Source organism: Prionailurus viverrinus, chromosome B1, assembly GCF_022837055.1.
Source record: "Prionailurus viverrinus isolate Anna chromosome B1, UM_Priviv_1.0, whole genome shotgun sequence".
Lineage (NCBI taxonomy): Eukaryota > Metazoa > Chordata > Mammalia > Carnivora > Felidae > Prionailurus > Prionailurus viverrinus.
This window is the reverse complement of record NC_062564.1, coordinates 150,217,477-150,233,785: the sequence shown is the minus strand read 5'-3', so window position 1 is coordinate 150,233,785 and position 16,309 is coordinate 150,217,477. Positions and strand designations below refer to the sequence as shown.

Below are 16,309 nucleotides of genomic sequence, written 5' to 3'. Positions count from 1 at the left end.
AGCTGGCTAGGTTCAAAATACTGAGTTAGGCACTGTAGAGGTTATAAAAATGTTTAAAGCCTATTTCTACCACTCTAGAATCTTAAATGGTCCATGAAACGCATTACAGCTTGATCTATACTATTCCAGATAGAATTTCTAATTCTATTCTCCTTCCATTTTTCTAATTTGTCTCCAAACAAACTATGAGGATACACATAAAAGATACCCAGAACTCTCTTCCAAAGAACCTGTTTGACTCCAAATTTCAGTAACACTGCAGGAAATCCCTTCTGTGTAAGATCCCTCAACCTCTCCCATTTGTTCTTTCTTCAAAAGCATGTTACTGAAAAATGTTTGTCAACCAGGTTTTTGTTTAATTATCACAGTTGCTGTTCCCTTGTGCTATAATAGCTGCTAAGCAAACTCAAAAGTTGGAGAAAATAAAATAATAGTCAGAGTTGCTGTTATTTTAAATAAGGATTCTGTTATTTTAAATGTCTTGAGATACTGGTAGAATCATTGGCATGTATGCTTGTCTCCAGAGCACTGCCTGGTACATGAGGACTGGTGAGAAAGTGTGGTGCTATCCTGGAGGAACACAGGAAGTTCAACCAAAATAAGGAGGACTCTGAGTCCACCTCTTTCCTTAGTAGCTATGAAACTTGGAAAAATCATTTAAACTCTGAACTAAGTTGCCCATTCATTGATAAGGGACAGGATAGCCATTCTGTCTAAAGCACATGATTGATTGCGGAATCCTGCATGAGGTCATGAATGTGAAAACTTCTTGCAAACTGGAAAGCATTTTGCAATAAATAATTTTTGCCTACAGGAATCAAGGGGACTCTGTTTCCAGTTATGGAGGACGAGGAAGTGATATCATTTTGGTCCCTATCATACCTCATCATACCCTGGCTCTGTCTCGATGCTTTATTCTGTGGGAACACTGTCACAGAAGTCAATACTATCATCATTGAGATATGATTCTGCCCCTCCTGAAAACACAGAGATATAGGGAAAGACTCCAGAGACTCTGTTTGGTCTCCTCCCTTGTTCCTGTGATTTTCCTATGGGGTTATAGCCAAGGAAACTTCACCTTCCTCTCCCCTGTCTCTTCAATCTTCAGTCCTCCCTTGAGTGATATTCCAAACACCTGATCCTAGAATGGCAATTACTGCAATATAAAAAGACTGCTCCACGAGGAGGTTATTATTTTTTATGTGCAAATGTGCCTAAGAAACCTAAAAACTGATCCCTGCTCCTTCATCTCTGAATGCTTGCTATTCACCTGTTGCAGAAGAAAGGAGATGGATATAGCAGACGTAAGCAAAACTTTGGGGGGAATGTGGGGAGGGAAGGGCTTCTCAACTAATGTCAAAACATGCCAGATGAAGAATATGAATTTGTAACTGCTGGAAATGTGCTGTAATTATCAAAAATATATTATCACTATGTAGAGTTGTGAAATATGGCAGAAATTCTAATTGCTCTATGATAACTTTTAATCAAGACAGCAAAGTAAAACAATGCAGCTGTTAAATTGATGGGGTAAATCTAGAAGTATTAACATTCAAATAGTCAATGATATATATTTAATGAAAAAGTGTTGCAGAAATATATGCATTCTATGTTCCAGTTGTTTTTAAATAATGAAACTACGTGTGTGCATAGCAAAATGTAGAGAAAGAGACACAAAATTACTGATAGCAAGAAGTGGAATAGCAGAAATATGAGAGACTCATTTTATTTACTTTTTGTGTTATGATGCATTCATTTTTTTAAAACCACAAACATAATAGCTTTTGAACTAAACAAAAGAGAGAGAGAGATTTTTTAAAAGGTAAAAAAAAAAATTAACAAGGAAGATTATACCTGTCTTTTTATGGATTTCCCATCACTATTGTGCCCAAGGTACTGTCCTAACCCCCACGATTCACAACAATTTTGGTGATGCTCTGTCTTTGGTAATTTGAAGGGACAACAGGGACAGCATGTGACAAAGAGAAAAGGGAATCTACCAAAAACACTTTGAATAAACAATTGAGAGTCTGATTCTGAGTCCTGCCACCAACTTACTTATTGTATAATCTTGTACCAATAGATTCTCTTATTCTCTCTCTTATTTTCTTCAGGTCAAAACCAGAGATAATAATTTCAGACCCCACCTAACATGATGAGCTATATAGAGATTAAAATGATAATTTTTTTTTATTACTCTGGGTTCACAAGTAGAAAACAGTCAGCAAGGACTGTTATTAGTATCGTTATTTTCATTATTAATAATAATGGTAATGACCACATTGCTGAGATGTTAGTCATTTGAAACATTATCTCTTCTCTTCCCAGTCTATATGGCATTGTTTTTCAAACTGATTCACCCTGTTTCTTAATTACTTTTTTTGTTGCTCTCTCAGCAAGAGATCCAATACTGAATTATTCCTAATTACATGTGGTTGAAGTATGCTCCAAAAAAAATAGGTAAAATGGAGGAATAAAGTGCCTATCAATAGACACTTAATGTAATTAACCCCTCTTGTTCAGAAATCCTGTCCAACGATTATTGTGGCCTGTTGAAACTTTTCTGAACCTTTTCATGTAAAATCACATCTTCAGACAGACTAGATAAATTCTAATAGTTTCAGTGGCATCAAATTTCCTTTTTTCTGTGATTTTTCTTTTCGGTTTGAGGACATGTGTGATTAGACAATGAATATAGCAAGTGAATACAGCAAATAAAATATGGGTACATTTTTAGAAGCCTAAAATGGCCAAAAGATAAGTAATATGTCCAGAGTTGTATTATCATTATCACTTCCTAATATGTCAAATTAGAATTGTACTAAAAAAGAAAAGCAGAGATAACAACAAAAAGGCAAGGGCAAAAAAAAAAAAAAAAGACACTAAGACAAATAAACCTCATGGCAAGCACTGGAGAGTAAGTCAGGGCTCACAGTGCTTCAAAGGAAAGTTTATCAGCACAAGCCCGCACATCACACCACCATCATAGACTGATGAACAGTGGATCTCAAACTCTTTGCTTATTCTCTGTAACGGTAACCAGCACTGATATTCCTAGTCTGCGTGTTTCACCAGACCAGTCCAGCTGAGATGTTTTGAATGAACATGTGCACAGTATCTGTAAAGCTGATGGTTCCAAAGCATTATTATCAACTACTTCAACTACAGGTCAGCAAACTCTTCTGTCAAAGTTCAGATAGAAACTATTTTAGGCTTCCTGGGCCACACGTTTTCTGTTGCAACTACTCAGCTCTGCCCTTGTAGGCCCAAAACAGCCATAGACAATATACATAAACAAATGAGCATAGCTGTGTTCTGATAAAACTTTATTTCTATACACTGAAATTTGAATTTCATATAATTTTCATTTGTCATGGCTTTTGATTTGTTTTCAACCACGAAAGTATAAAAATCATTCTTAGCTCAAGCACTGTACAAAAACAGGTGGTGGAACAGATTTGGCTCTTGGGCCATAGTTTACTGATGGTTGACTTAAGCAATAACCTACAAGTCAATGCAAATTGTGTTGGGAAGCTATAATAATCTTTTCATTTTCCAGTCTCATCTGCATGGCAAATTTAATGTAGTCTGTCTGCAATCCCATTGTCACTGACCTTATTCTGGAATTCTCATTAAAATTTTTCCTGTAGCTTAACAAGTTTTCTTTTCTGTCCTCCCAATCTCTAGATCACTCTCCATTTCAGTAAGCTATCTTTCTAGAAGTGATATAGCCAGTTGAGACTACTAGAAACCCAAACTGACATTCCCCCTTTTCCCCATGAGCTTTCAGGCTCTTCGCCTTTGTTTCTGCTGCCTCCTAGGTGCAGTAACAGAGTTTAAGCTCTGCTTGCATCATAAAAGCTCATGTGTATTTAAGAGCCAGTTCAAAAAGTCCCCTTAGTTAGGTCTATCCCCCTGCCCCCTCCCAAGCATCAGAGCATCACGTTGAAGTATGTATTCTGAACTCCTTGAGGATAGGGACTGAGCCTTACTTATATCTATATTCTCTGACTTATATTCACAGAGGGAAATGAATTAAAATTGACTAAACCAAATTAAACTGAATGTTTGTCAACACCATAGTGTAGGTTTTAATTTCTCTCAAAGCACTTCTAGTCTGCCTTAGCCTTGGAAAAGAACTTGGCATATTACACACAAGGAAAGACAGGTCAGAAGTTGTGAAGAATAATTACTATTAAGTAAAACCTGATTTCCATAAAACACTTCATGTAATGATCAAGCTTTGTGGTTAATATTTCTATCTCAGCTGAAAACATGATTTTCCAACTGTGATTTGATCTTTCCACTGTAAAGTGTGATCATAGTACAGAAAGTGATAAATGCAAATAAGGGACATTAATTTCAGGAAACGTTATCTGGGGCTATTAAAGGTCTGTATATTACAATGTCAAAAGAAAAGCATGAAGAAAGATACCACAATAAAGTAACAACCTGGTACCTTATGACATTGCTAATCCCCTAAGTCAGCACTTAGGATTTCAAATATCAAGTAATAACTATTTATTCAATTTTTATTACATTTTTGGCACTTGTTTATTTCTTTAGCTTATTGAGTTGTGCCTGCTTTCTATCTACACAAATACCTCAGGTGCTTTCTCCTCTGTGGAAAACTCATACCAGTAGGCATTGGAGAGATCTTTAATCTTTCTTATACTTTGTAGAATAAGACTATAAAAATATACAGGGTGGAATTAACATTTGTATATGTGTGCATGGATCATATATTTTCATTGCTGTTTTTTTAAAGAAATACAAATTACTTCTTATAAAATTGCAAATAACATATTTCTGTCCTGTCAACTGTTACACAAATTTATAAAGTGTCTAATAACATCAGTCAGGCCTTTGGGCTGAATTATGTGTGCATTCTCAAGAATGATAACTATGAAAAATTCACATAGAGAAGTTAAATTACAACAAGGTGGTAGTCTAATTACCAGAAAACCTTTTCCATTTTCTCCTTACAGCTAAGATAAATGGTGAGAAGCTCATTGTTTTTATTATAAATGTTTTTATTTATATTCCATCTTGTTCTAGATTGGCTTAAGGTAACTTAAAAGGACATTAGGTATAGATATAGATATAGATATAGATATAGATATAGATATAGATATAGATATATAGATATAATATAGTATATATGGTATTAAATTAAATTTAGAGATGCGAAGGGCACCTGGGTGGCTCAGTCAGTTAAGTGTCTGACTTTGGCTCAGGTCATGATCTCACAGTTTGTGAGGTTGAGCCCCACGTAAGGCTCTCTAATGTCAGCGTAGAGCCTGCTTTAGATCTTCTGTCCCCCTCTCTCTCTGCCCTTTCTCCTCCACTCTCTCAAATATAAACATTTTTTAAAAGTTTTAAATTTAGAGAGAATTTAAATTCTCTGCAAGGAGAAAACAAAACATGAGTGAAAACATAAAATGGGAGTAATACTAAAACTATGTAAATTCCCATTTAGACATTTCCTTAAGTCCGGCCACAAAATTTGTAGCTTACCAGCAACCAACTCAAAAACAAAAATAAACAAACAGAGCAAACAAGGCAACCATGTTCAGGTACATTCTTCATGGCAACCATAAAATAAATACTGATCAATTATTCAGTAGCAACGCCACATTTTTCTCACCAAAAAAACAAACAAACAAACAAACAAAAAAACAACGTATATAATGTAATAAGTTCTATTCTCCACAATATTCCTAGCATTGAAACAAAAATTAGTTTTGTAACACTCTTAGCGTTTCCTTCAAAATTGGCAGGTGACACCAATTACTACCTAGTAAAAGCAATATGATGGGGTAGGGAGGGGAGCAGTATAAAATCATTCATACCAAGCTCTACAACAATTTTTAACATATCTGACAACACTTCCTTGATTATTACTGAAATGACTCCATAATGGGATTTCACATTGTAAAATATCTAAAGATTATTGAAATTGTAGGCACAAAAACATAGTATTACTTAGTACAGTAATAAATACAGTACTTAGTACAGTAGGAAGTTTTAAATAGATATTGTGAATAAACATTGTTGACAGAAAACCCTACCACTCATTAACTGTTAACTTAGCCAAAACCCATAGCTTAACCATTCCTATATTTAACCAACCATAAACTCAAGTAATAATATCTTTTCTGGCACCTAATTTAAATGGAAGTTGTGAAAATCACACATGTGATCATTAGACTTTGTTAAATACACATATTATATTAGTGGCAAGTATTAGTGGCAACTCAACAGGAAGGAATGTCTCTGATCTCCATTGTGTGATCATCAAGGTATTTATTAAGTTCCCAGACAGATATGGTGCAGCACAGGAAACTACAAACTGAAATTCAGGTTGACACTTAGCTTGACCTCTAGAAATATATAATCATAGGTAGATGTGGTGAAACAGAACTTAAAGATATTATTAAGAAATTAGGTATGGGTTTATAGACTTATAAATTGAGCTATCTTAATCTTTAATTCCTTAGATATATTTGCTTTCTTTTCCTCAAACTCTTTCCACTTCAAGATGTTAAATTGGCACGATCTGAGTAAGGAACTTGAAAAGCCAGTTTCCCACAGAAATGTCGACAAGATATGCCACTGCAACTAGTCGTGGGAATTGTACACACTTAAAAGTGTAAAAGAAAATAGGAATTCACAGGAAGTGTGTGAGTATGTGGCGGCAGGTGTTATTAGAAGAAAAATAGTTGAGAAACCTCAGTTTGGGGCTGCTCTGAGGCTAACATATGGACTTTCAGAAACTTTTTGTAACGTTAGATATCTTCCTTCCAAATCTTTCTCATAACTTTGCTTAGATGCCTCCTATGAGAGTTGGCATGATATAGTAGAAATAGCTCTGAACTATAAAACCAGTGACCTGCATCTTAGTCCTGAGGGTTCTTGCTTAAGGATTAAGTCCTTTCTGGGGCGCTTGGATGCTCAGTCAGGATAGCCTCCGACTTTAGCTCAGGTGGTGATCTTGTGATTCGTGAGTTCAAGCCCCGTATGGGGCTCTGTGCTGACAACTCAGAACCTAGAGCCTGCTTCAGATTCTGTGTCTCCCGCTCTCTCTGCCCCTCCCCCGCTAGTGTTCCGTCTCTCAAAAAAATACGTTAAAAAAATTTTAAGGATGAAGTCCTTTCATCTGAGCCTGAAGTTTCTCAGCTGAAAAACCTGAGAGCATATGCAACATCACACAAATTCCAGCATCCCTTAATCTCCAATTTGCACCATTGTTGCACGTGCTCTCATTTTCTTAATTTGTTAAAAAAACAATGGGGACTTTAACTGATCTAAATGCTCTTTAATTTCCAGCAAAGTTAGTGTTCCATGTCTCACATGACTTAAAAATGCTTAATATTTTTGTAATAAAAATTCAGCATTTATCAAACAAGTAGCTTTAACATAATTTTCTCTGGTTGCCACATGCCAGATAACTGGAACAAAGTAAGGGATTACAAGTAAGGGACTGCAAGTGATCCAAGTTTTGTAAGAGGAAGTCATAAAATGTCTTTACTGCTTGCCTCCTAAGCCAGTTTAAAAATCCCTAGATTTCATTTTGCATAAAACAGTAATGGCCCTTAAAATTGGAACGTATCCATTGAAACACATGCTAAGACTCTATGGTGTCTTCCAGGTTGCTGTTTTCCTGGCAAACACTGTTAGCCACAATCGAAGAATCCCTCCAGTAGTCTAGAAACTCCTGTTTATAATATCTGAATTAATTTGTCAATGAAGGACAATTGGAAAATTACTGATTCTGTTAATATTTATATTATTCTTCCAGATGTGAGATTTCTTGATTAATGAATCTCCTGCCCCAGTTGTTGACCTGTAATATACGAAAGTATTGGGTCTTAACTTTTGAATGGAACACAGAATTTATAAAATTGATCATTATATAATTACATTAATAATACCCTAATATATTGGCATTTTAATGATAATAAAGAAATATGCTCAGATTCATGTTAGAATAAGGTAGGACTTGCTGTGCAAATCAATACCATAAAATTATAAAGGCAGTGTTTTTTATCCAAAAGAATAAAATATTTTCAGTTACCAACACCCACGGCTTTAATTTGTATCTATATGCTGATGGCTACCAAATCCATAACTGCAGCTCAGATCACTTTGCTAACTTCAGACCCATATGTCTACTGCCTGCTGTTCATCACAATAGGATACACTTACCATCGTTCAAACTTAACATGTCTGTAGTAGATACTTGTAAATGTATATCCCAAATATTTTCTTCTTATTAATAGAATTTTTGATATTTGGTTAAGCACGTGGCCATCTGGAAAATAGAATAGTGTCCCTTGTCCATAGGAGTCACCGTGTGAATAAGTTCTGACTAATGAGTCTCTATTCCAGTGGGTGGAATCCTGATGTGCATTTCATAGCTAGAATGCATATGTGCTAGTTGGAGCTCAGGCAATCATATTGGACCGTGATTTAAGGGTGTATATTCATTGCTAGTGGGACGGCACAACAGCAGGAGCCTAAATTCCTGATTACTTTGTTAATCTCCTCACAGGTTTACCTGTTTGCCTCCAGACTTGTTTATATTAATTCCCTTTTATATAAACCTCTGTTACCCTAAATTTCTTGTCACTCCTACATAGAGAAATCCAATGCTATTAAAATATGCAAAACAGATTAATTGCAATCAAGGTAAATTGCCACTTTTATGTAATTATCTTTGTGAAAAGAGAACATCAAGAAATATATTACTAACTTTTTTATAGTTTCTGTATATGGAAAAGATGATAAAATACTTTTAGTTAATATTCTCTAGCAACTGATTTTAAGATACTCTTGATTATGCTCTATGACTTTAAACAAAGGACTTCCATTTCCCTGTCTGGGCTTTGGCATCAAACTCATTGGCATCCATGAGTTTGGATTTAGTCCTGGCTCTGCCTCTCACTAGCTAAGCGGCTCTGAAATTACTCACTCTCTCTAAGTCTACATGTCCCCACCTATAAATGGGGCTAATGATAGGATGTAAGTATAGGGTTCTTCTGAGGGTTAAACAAAATAACACCTATAGAGCAATTGACATCAGACCAGGCACATAATAAAGGTTCAACAACTGTTGGCTCTTATCATTATTTCCACCATAATAATGAGAAATTAATTTGTTTTCGAAGTGGGCTGAAAAATCCCTCAAGTTGCCTCGTGCATGCCTAAGGGGATAAGAAGACAAAGCAAGTAAGGCTCCCAAGCCTTAGTGCCACTTCACCCACAGCAACTCTGCTCCACGTATCAGGAGTTTGCTTAGGCCTCATGTGTAAAAAGAAATTCAACTGATGAATTAAACTCCAGCTCTACCAATCACTTACTCAGAGATTTGGAAGTCTTGGTCTTCCTAATCTTTGGTTTCCCTACCTGTAAATTCATGGTACTATTAAAATTATCTACCTTACAGGGTAGTTGATAAGTACCAAATAAGAAAATATATGGTGGAATCATCTATATGTATTTTTTCCTGCTATATGTACCCTCTCTGAATTTTGCTAAATGCAACCTGACAAGCTTTTAAAGTGAACAACTAATTTTTAAAAGGTCATATATTTCTGTACATATTCAAATGGAAATAATAATAATAACAGTAGTATTTCCTAGATAATGTAGACACCTGTGTTAATTTAACTCTTCTACTTGACAATATTGGATTCAGTTTACAGGTGAACAGGAAAAACAGATCCTCTGTCTACTATTGACTGACTCACCCATTCCTGTAACCACATGCAAATTACCTAATCTTTGAACATTGAATCCCCTACTTTATAGAACACAGATAGCAATGCTGCCTGTCTACCAGGAGGAAAACTGAGAAGACTACCCATTGATTAGTAACACTGTTGCTTATAATTATAGCTTTTATAGCTTTTGACACAATGGGACAGTTAAATCATCCTCGCTGTAGAACCATTGTGGTAAATACAGGAGACGGGAGGATGGTACAACATTGTGGTTAATAGCATAGGTTTAGAGTGAGATAGACCTAGGTTAACTCCCAGTTCTGCCATGTGTTACCTCTGAGCAAATAATGTTACCAACTGAGCCTCAATTTCTTCACCTATAAAATGGGTATAATAATATAATCATAGGTTGTTATAAAGATTAAATACTCATGATATTTTAAAACGGTAGTTGGCACATAGGACACGTAAAACAAATGATAGCAATTATTATTTTGTTCTTCGCTGACTCACAAGTTGACTTGAAACAAAGTGCTAAGTTCTTCTGTATCTCCTTTTGCAGCTTCAAAAAAGAGGCATCACCTGACATCTTCAGACAAAAGATTGCAAGAAAGAATTTAGTGATGATGTATGGTACTTCTGATTTCCCTAGTTTAGTTCTATTATTTCAGAGCTACTATTCTAAAAGTCTCACAAATTGCCCAACCACACAGGCCATGTAAGTAAGTGGGAGAAGTTCAGGCTTGCAGATTCTGGCATAACTTGATATCTCTGCAACCCATTTTTTTTTCTCAACCTCTTAATACTTTCCTATTCTCTAATCCACTCATTTCAAATGTATTAAATTATGCTTGCAGTTGTGAGGGCATTCTTCCTAATTCTCACCCACCGTCTTTGATGAGAATATGCCCAAAGGAGTGTGCTTTATGAAGTTCTTCATGCAGTTCCTCTAAATCCTAATGCTGACAAAGCCATGGAAAGCAGCCAGAGCACCCATTTCACCACCTTCTGTCTTAGAAGACCTGCTCCACAGCTACCCAACTCACCCCATTCTCGATTACTAAAGCCATCAGGCATACTTATAAAGCTCAATGCTGATACTGAAGCACACGATGTTGCTTTTTTTCTTGAATGTTTCTATTTATTCCCTCTTTGTATTGAAACAATGGCATATTTTTGGAGGAAAGCCGACAACAATGAAAAAAATAACAAAGGTCCATTGAGACAGTTACAGTTACAACAGACAGGTGACTTCTTTCCATGATATGCCGCTCGAATTGAACTTGATTTTCATGCAATAGCAAATGTTGTAATCCTTTTTAGAAAACAGTGATGATGTAATTGAGGTATTATACTCTCAGTCACTGCTCACCTTTGAAACTGTGGAAAAGTTAGGTCACATTTTCGTCTTGTTTTAGTACAAAGATAGTTTTAAGAAAATTAAATAAGGGCAGTCCATGCATTCTTTAAAATGTTTCTAAAAATGTACCAATGAAAGTAAAATACATGCCACCACCTTTCCTCCTTCAGCATTTGTGCACATTATTTCATATCAATCTGTATACGATCTGTTTCTTTGCCTAGGACATTGTATAGCCATATATGCCTACACATACATGCACATTTTCTCCAATCTGTATATGTGTGTTTGTGTGCATGTTTTCCCTTTCTCTATTAGAATGCAAACTTTCCAAAGACTCTTCTTTTAGCTCCCCGCACATGATAGACAATGTGTTATGGCAGTAACAGCATAGACTTTAGAGCCAAGAAGGCCAAGATCAGATTCTTACCTGATTCAATATTGACCAACCCTGGACAATCTGAGCCACACTTATTTCAACTCTTAAAGGAGCAATCACAATAAGTTGGGGATAGGGGAAGTTGTGTGGTTTTTTTTTGTTGTTGTTTGTTTTTCTTTCGAGAGAGAGACAGAGAGAGAGAGAGAGACAGAGAGAGACAGAGAGAGAGAAACAGAGACAGAGACAGAGTGCAAGTGGGGAGGGATAGAGACAGAGAAGGAGACACAGAATCCGAAGCAGGCTCCAGGCTCTGAGCTGTCAGCACATAGCCCCACGCAGGGTTCAAATCCACGAACTGGGAGATCATGATCTGAGCCAAAGTCAGACGCTCAACAAACTGAGCCACCCAGGTGCCACTCAGTAAGTGTTTCTCAAGGTATTTCCAGAATTAAATAAGATAGTATTTTAGAAAATGTACAATACATAATAGGTGCTCAACAGATAGTTTTCTTTCTTCAGGATCCCATAGCAACTCTGGGCCTAAACCTCAATTTGGTGACCTTTCAGTATCACTATCTCTGAATTGATTTGGGTTAGAGGGTGGGAGAGGGGGATACGCTTGATTGGTTTTACGTTAAGGTTTCCCTCTAAACAAACATATTTTTGATCCATATTAAGACCCTCCCTGTTGGACACAAACTACCTAAATCATGTCTGTATCCACCCTTCAGTTTCCCATACCTTCTGAAATTATCCTCTCTTCCTTAATCATCACTACATTGCATAAATGAGTACTCTTCTCCCTTGGAGGGAAAAGTGACTAGGGAGAGATTACCTCCCATTATGATATAATTATACCAATTTAAATAAAACGAAGGGCTACAGCTCTCTTAAAAGCTGACCTATTTCATTTGTGCTTTAATTCTATTCCACCTTACAAGTTCCTTTCTTTTTTATAGCTTTACACTGTAATCAGTACTTCTCAAACTTTAGAGTGAATAAGAGTTACCTGGTGTAACTTTTAAAAAATGTGATTCCCATGCCTCAGTCAGAGATTGATGAGAATTTCTAGGATGAGAATTGGGCTTTTCTATTTTTAATAAGCCCCCATTGAATCTAATGGAAAGGGTCCATGGGCCACACACAAACTGAGAGGTAGTTCTCACCCTACTGAGTAAAAACTAAAGTCAATTTTTTTAATTTGAATATTACTCATTTCGCCTTTGTGCATCTAAATTTGTGTAGATACTGTCTATAAATTCAGTCTGTTTATCTTTCATTCTTATCAGTGGTTGCAGATAACTACAGTTAGCATACATCCCATCAAAAATAACTATATTTAATAAATATATTCTTCTCTTCCCAATCTCTTCCCTATGAACTTATTCCTAGTAAATTTTTCTTTAACCTTCTGCTCTGTGTGTGTGTGTTTATAAAATCCATGGGTTATTCTCTTCGTGCTCAAAGGATAGTATAAAATAAGAATTTGGGGGAAATGGTAGCGTTTGAAAAATAATATTTACCTGGTCCAAATTTCTTTTTACTTTTAAATTCTAAAATAGGGTTCTCATTTAGAACAGGTGCAGTGAGGGAGGGGGCTCTCAGAAATTTGGCTAATGAGGAAGGAATGTGACATTTGATAAAACCCTCCAGTGTTTCTTATATGTTTGCCCAGCTATGAACCAATGTCCTTAGAAAGAACGTATTTCAATTACACCTCTTTCTTCAAAGCCTTCCTGTTGGTGCAAATGTGCATAGTAAATTTAGTCCCTTTCCACTCTAGCCCATTCTCTTAACATCTCTTAGGCTGACAAACATAGATATGCTCCCCTTTTTTTACAGTTTTAGATCAGGGAGGAGTTTTTTGTTTGTTTATTTTGTTTTTCCCTGAGAGATATCTTCCCTCCTCTCTGAAGTAGGACCAAAAAATAGGTACATCTTTTCCTTCAAATTAGAGAGTCTACTCAGAAAAATGCATTCCAATACCCCCATGTTATAGCTCCTCTACACAATTTCTAGACTCACTCATATCTAGCATAGACAAAGTCTGAAATCTATTTAGTATCTTAAGTTTGATAGAGATTATATGTTTAAATAAAAGCACTCTTTTTTACAGTAATATTCTTAATGTAGTAAAAAGTGTAGGACAGAAGAATCATCATGGATTATAGGGAAGTACTTGCAAAAGGTAGGGAGCCTTGAAGTCTGACTAAATTTATGTCTGTAGCTCTTAGTTGCTTCATCAATGTGTATAGAAAAGTATTAAACTTTTCATAAGTATGTGGAGCTTTCTATCAATGACAGAGACTGAGTGTTTGCCCCTATTAAGATTCTACTGGAAGTTTTTCTGAACTGTTTCCTTCTCAAAGTAGAATCAAAAAAAAAAAAAAAAAAAAATGACATGCCAATATATCACTTAGAGAATATAAAATCTTAATCTGAAGATAAAATTATTTTTCAGAGTCCAAACTAGTACATAGAAACTTTGTTACTGTTTAGTTTCTAACTTTGAATGAAAACAACTTCAAAATAATTATGATTTATCTGTTAGAGAAGTGATTGTGGCCAGGTATATCACTGGATTTATTTTTTAAATCCAACTCTAATAATTTGATCAGACTGTCTCCTTAAATTATTTTTTTTTCCTTTCAAAACATCTATAATTTTGAAATTTAAATTATTTACTTCTAGAAATGAATGTAATTTTGAACTGCATGATTTCAGATTTATTTTTTCTCACGTATACCTTTGAAAATAAGAATACTTTCTCAATAACACAAAGCCCAAGCTAAGAACACATTCTATTCTTGAAACTAACTAACCAGTTAACTAAAAGACAGCTGTGAAACCCCATCTACATTTATCATTTATTGAATCCATCTGAAAATATATACAAAAATATTTGGGGATGAAGCCTTACATCCCAGGGAACACTAATGCAGAAAGAAGAGAAATGTATTTCTTGACATAATTTTATGTTAAAATCAAAAATATTTTCTTAAACAAATAATAAATTAGAGATCTACACATTCTGTGGTGTGGTTTGTGCCATTTTGAACTACAAGTTAATTTAAGACAAAGAAAAAAGGAACTCACCGATACATCGCTGACCAGCAGGGAAGAGCCCTGTGGAGACCGAGGTCTGCAATCAAGTGTGTGCATCCAGACTATATCAGCAATTTCATGGGCTGGATTGAGGTGAAGAAAGAAGTCACTAATGATGTAAATAGAACCAGTCTGACGGGTCTTGGCAAGTGTAGTGGGGACTGTTTGTATGGGGAGCAGGACTAAGTCAATTTTATAGGGAGCATGAGAACATAAATAATTTATAAGCACTTTCTAAGAGTGGAAACTTAAAAGTTATTGCCTTAAGATCATAATAGCTTAAAAGTGTTAACGTGCACCAGGAGTTTTGTAAAGTTCAGAAGTTTAAATCTAGGAAGAAATTTTAAATCATATTGCTCAGCCTCCTCATGTTTTCAGTGAAGAATCATTTAATTAAGTTAAATGATTTGGTCAAAATCACATTGTTTATGACCCACCAACCCAGGAGTAACAGCTATATTTTTTAATTTGTCTAACATGCTTTCCACTCTACCATGCATATAATGAAAATTCTCCTTTGGTATTGACTGTAAGTCATCTGTTGAAAATATAGTAGAGATTTAAGAAGTATTAATACCTTAAAATTAAGTGGTATCATTCTTCTAGAAAAACCAAGTAGTTTATAGATATTCACCCCCAATTGAGATAGTATATGTCTTTCATTATACTGGAGAAAGGCATATCAGCCAACACAGTCATTACTGTCTTACTTCTGCAAAGGAAGTGATGTATTTAAAAAATGTGTTTTCATACATGTATATACAAATATCTGTGTATTTGTGTCAGGTATAATCTTTAAATTGCCTTCCCTAATCCCCATAAATGACATTAGGTGTATCTCATCTGAACTTCCATGGTATCATAGCACTTACTATATTGAGCTAGAATTTTTTGTTTTCTTATATCTCAACTCCACTGGGCTGAATTCTTAACAGACAGTAACCCCGTTCTTAACATGTATGGGATCTCAAAAATATGCATGGAAAGAGGACAGAAAGGAAAGAGGAAGAGGGTATGTGTGACCAGTCCTAAAAATCACCATACAGAAGGCAGATTGGTACTGTTTAATATTACCAAACATCCATTTAGCCACTGGCTTATCTAAACAGATGCAGAAATTGGGATCCGTAGTAAGGCTACCAAGAACTGGAATCATTCTCTAGCAATAACCCAAGAAACCTCTATGTTGGGGCAAACTGTTCTAGGGACTAGAGAGACCGTCATATCTACCCTTTTTATTCAGCCCAATAGATCACTTAACACTGAAGAATAGCATGTATATTTACTTGAAGTTATAGTATCAGGTTTTTGTCTACTCACTTGAAAGTACAATTTAGCCAAAAATAAAGAGGCAACAATAATGAAGTAAAAACTTCCAGGTTATGAGATTAAGTTGTCCTATTACACAGCCTTTAAAAAGTGAAATCTTCATTAATAAAATGTTAATACTGGCTTAATAATGCTATATTCTATTTTATTTCATATTTTGTGAAAATATTGACTATACTCTTGCTTTCAAAAGAAAAAAGTTTCCTCTCTATTATAACTTTGGGCCAAGACCAGGTCAGACTCATTTTAACAGAATCTCATGACTTTTTTCTTTACTAAAATCCAGATTCCAACTCAAATTCTTTATAAGGTCTGATGGTCGTGTAAACTTAGGGTTATGTACATCTAAAGATGTAGATGCAAAAAATAAGAGGGCTTCATGATTTTTTAAAAACTCATGGATAAATCCTA

At 35.4% G+C, this 16,309-nt stretch overlaps 1 protein-coding gene across 1 annotated transcript in view; it reads right to left on the bottom strand.

Annotated features, from left to right (window-relative positions):
• Positions 1-16,309, bottom strand: part of LOC125164873 (transmembrane protease serine 11E-like) — a 60,345-nt gene that overhangs the window by 29,451 nt on the left and 14,585 nt on the right. The window contains exons 3-4 of the mRNA XM_047857611.1: positions 14,561-14,751; positions 883-977 (exon numbers count right to left, since the gene is read on the bottom strand). Coding sequence (XP_047713567.1) covers positions 883-977; positions 14,561-14,751 — 286 coding nt within the window. The remainder of the gene's footprint in view (positions 1-882; positions 978-14,560; positions 14,752-16,309) is intronic.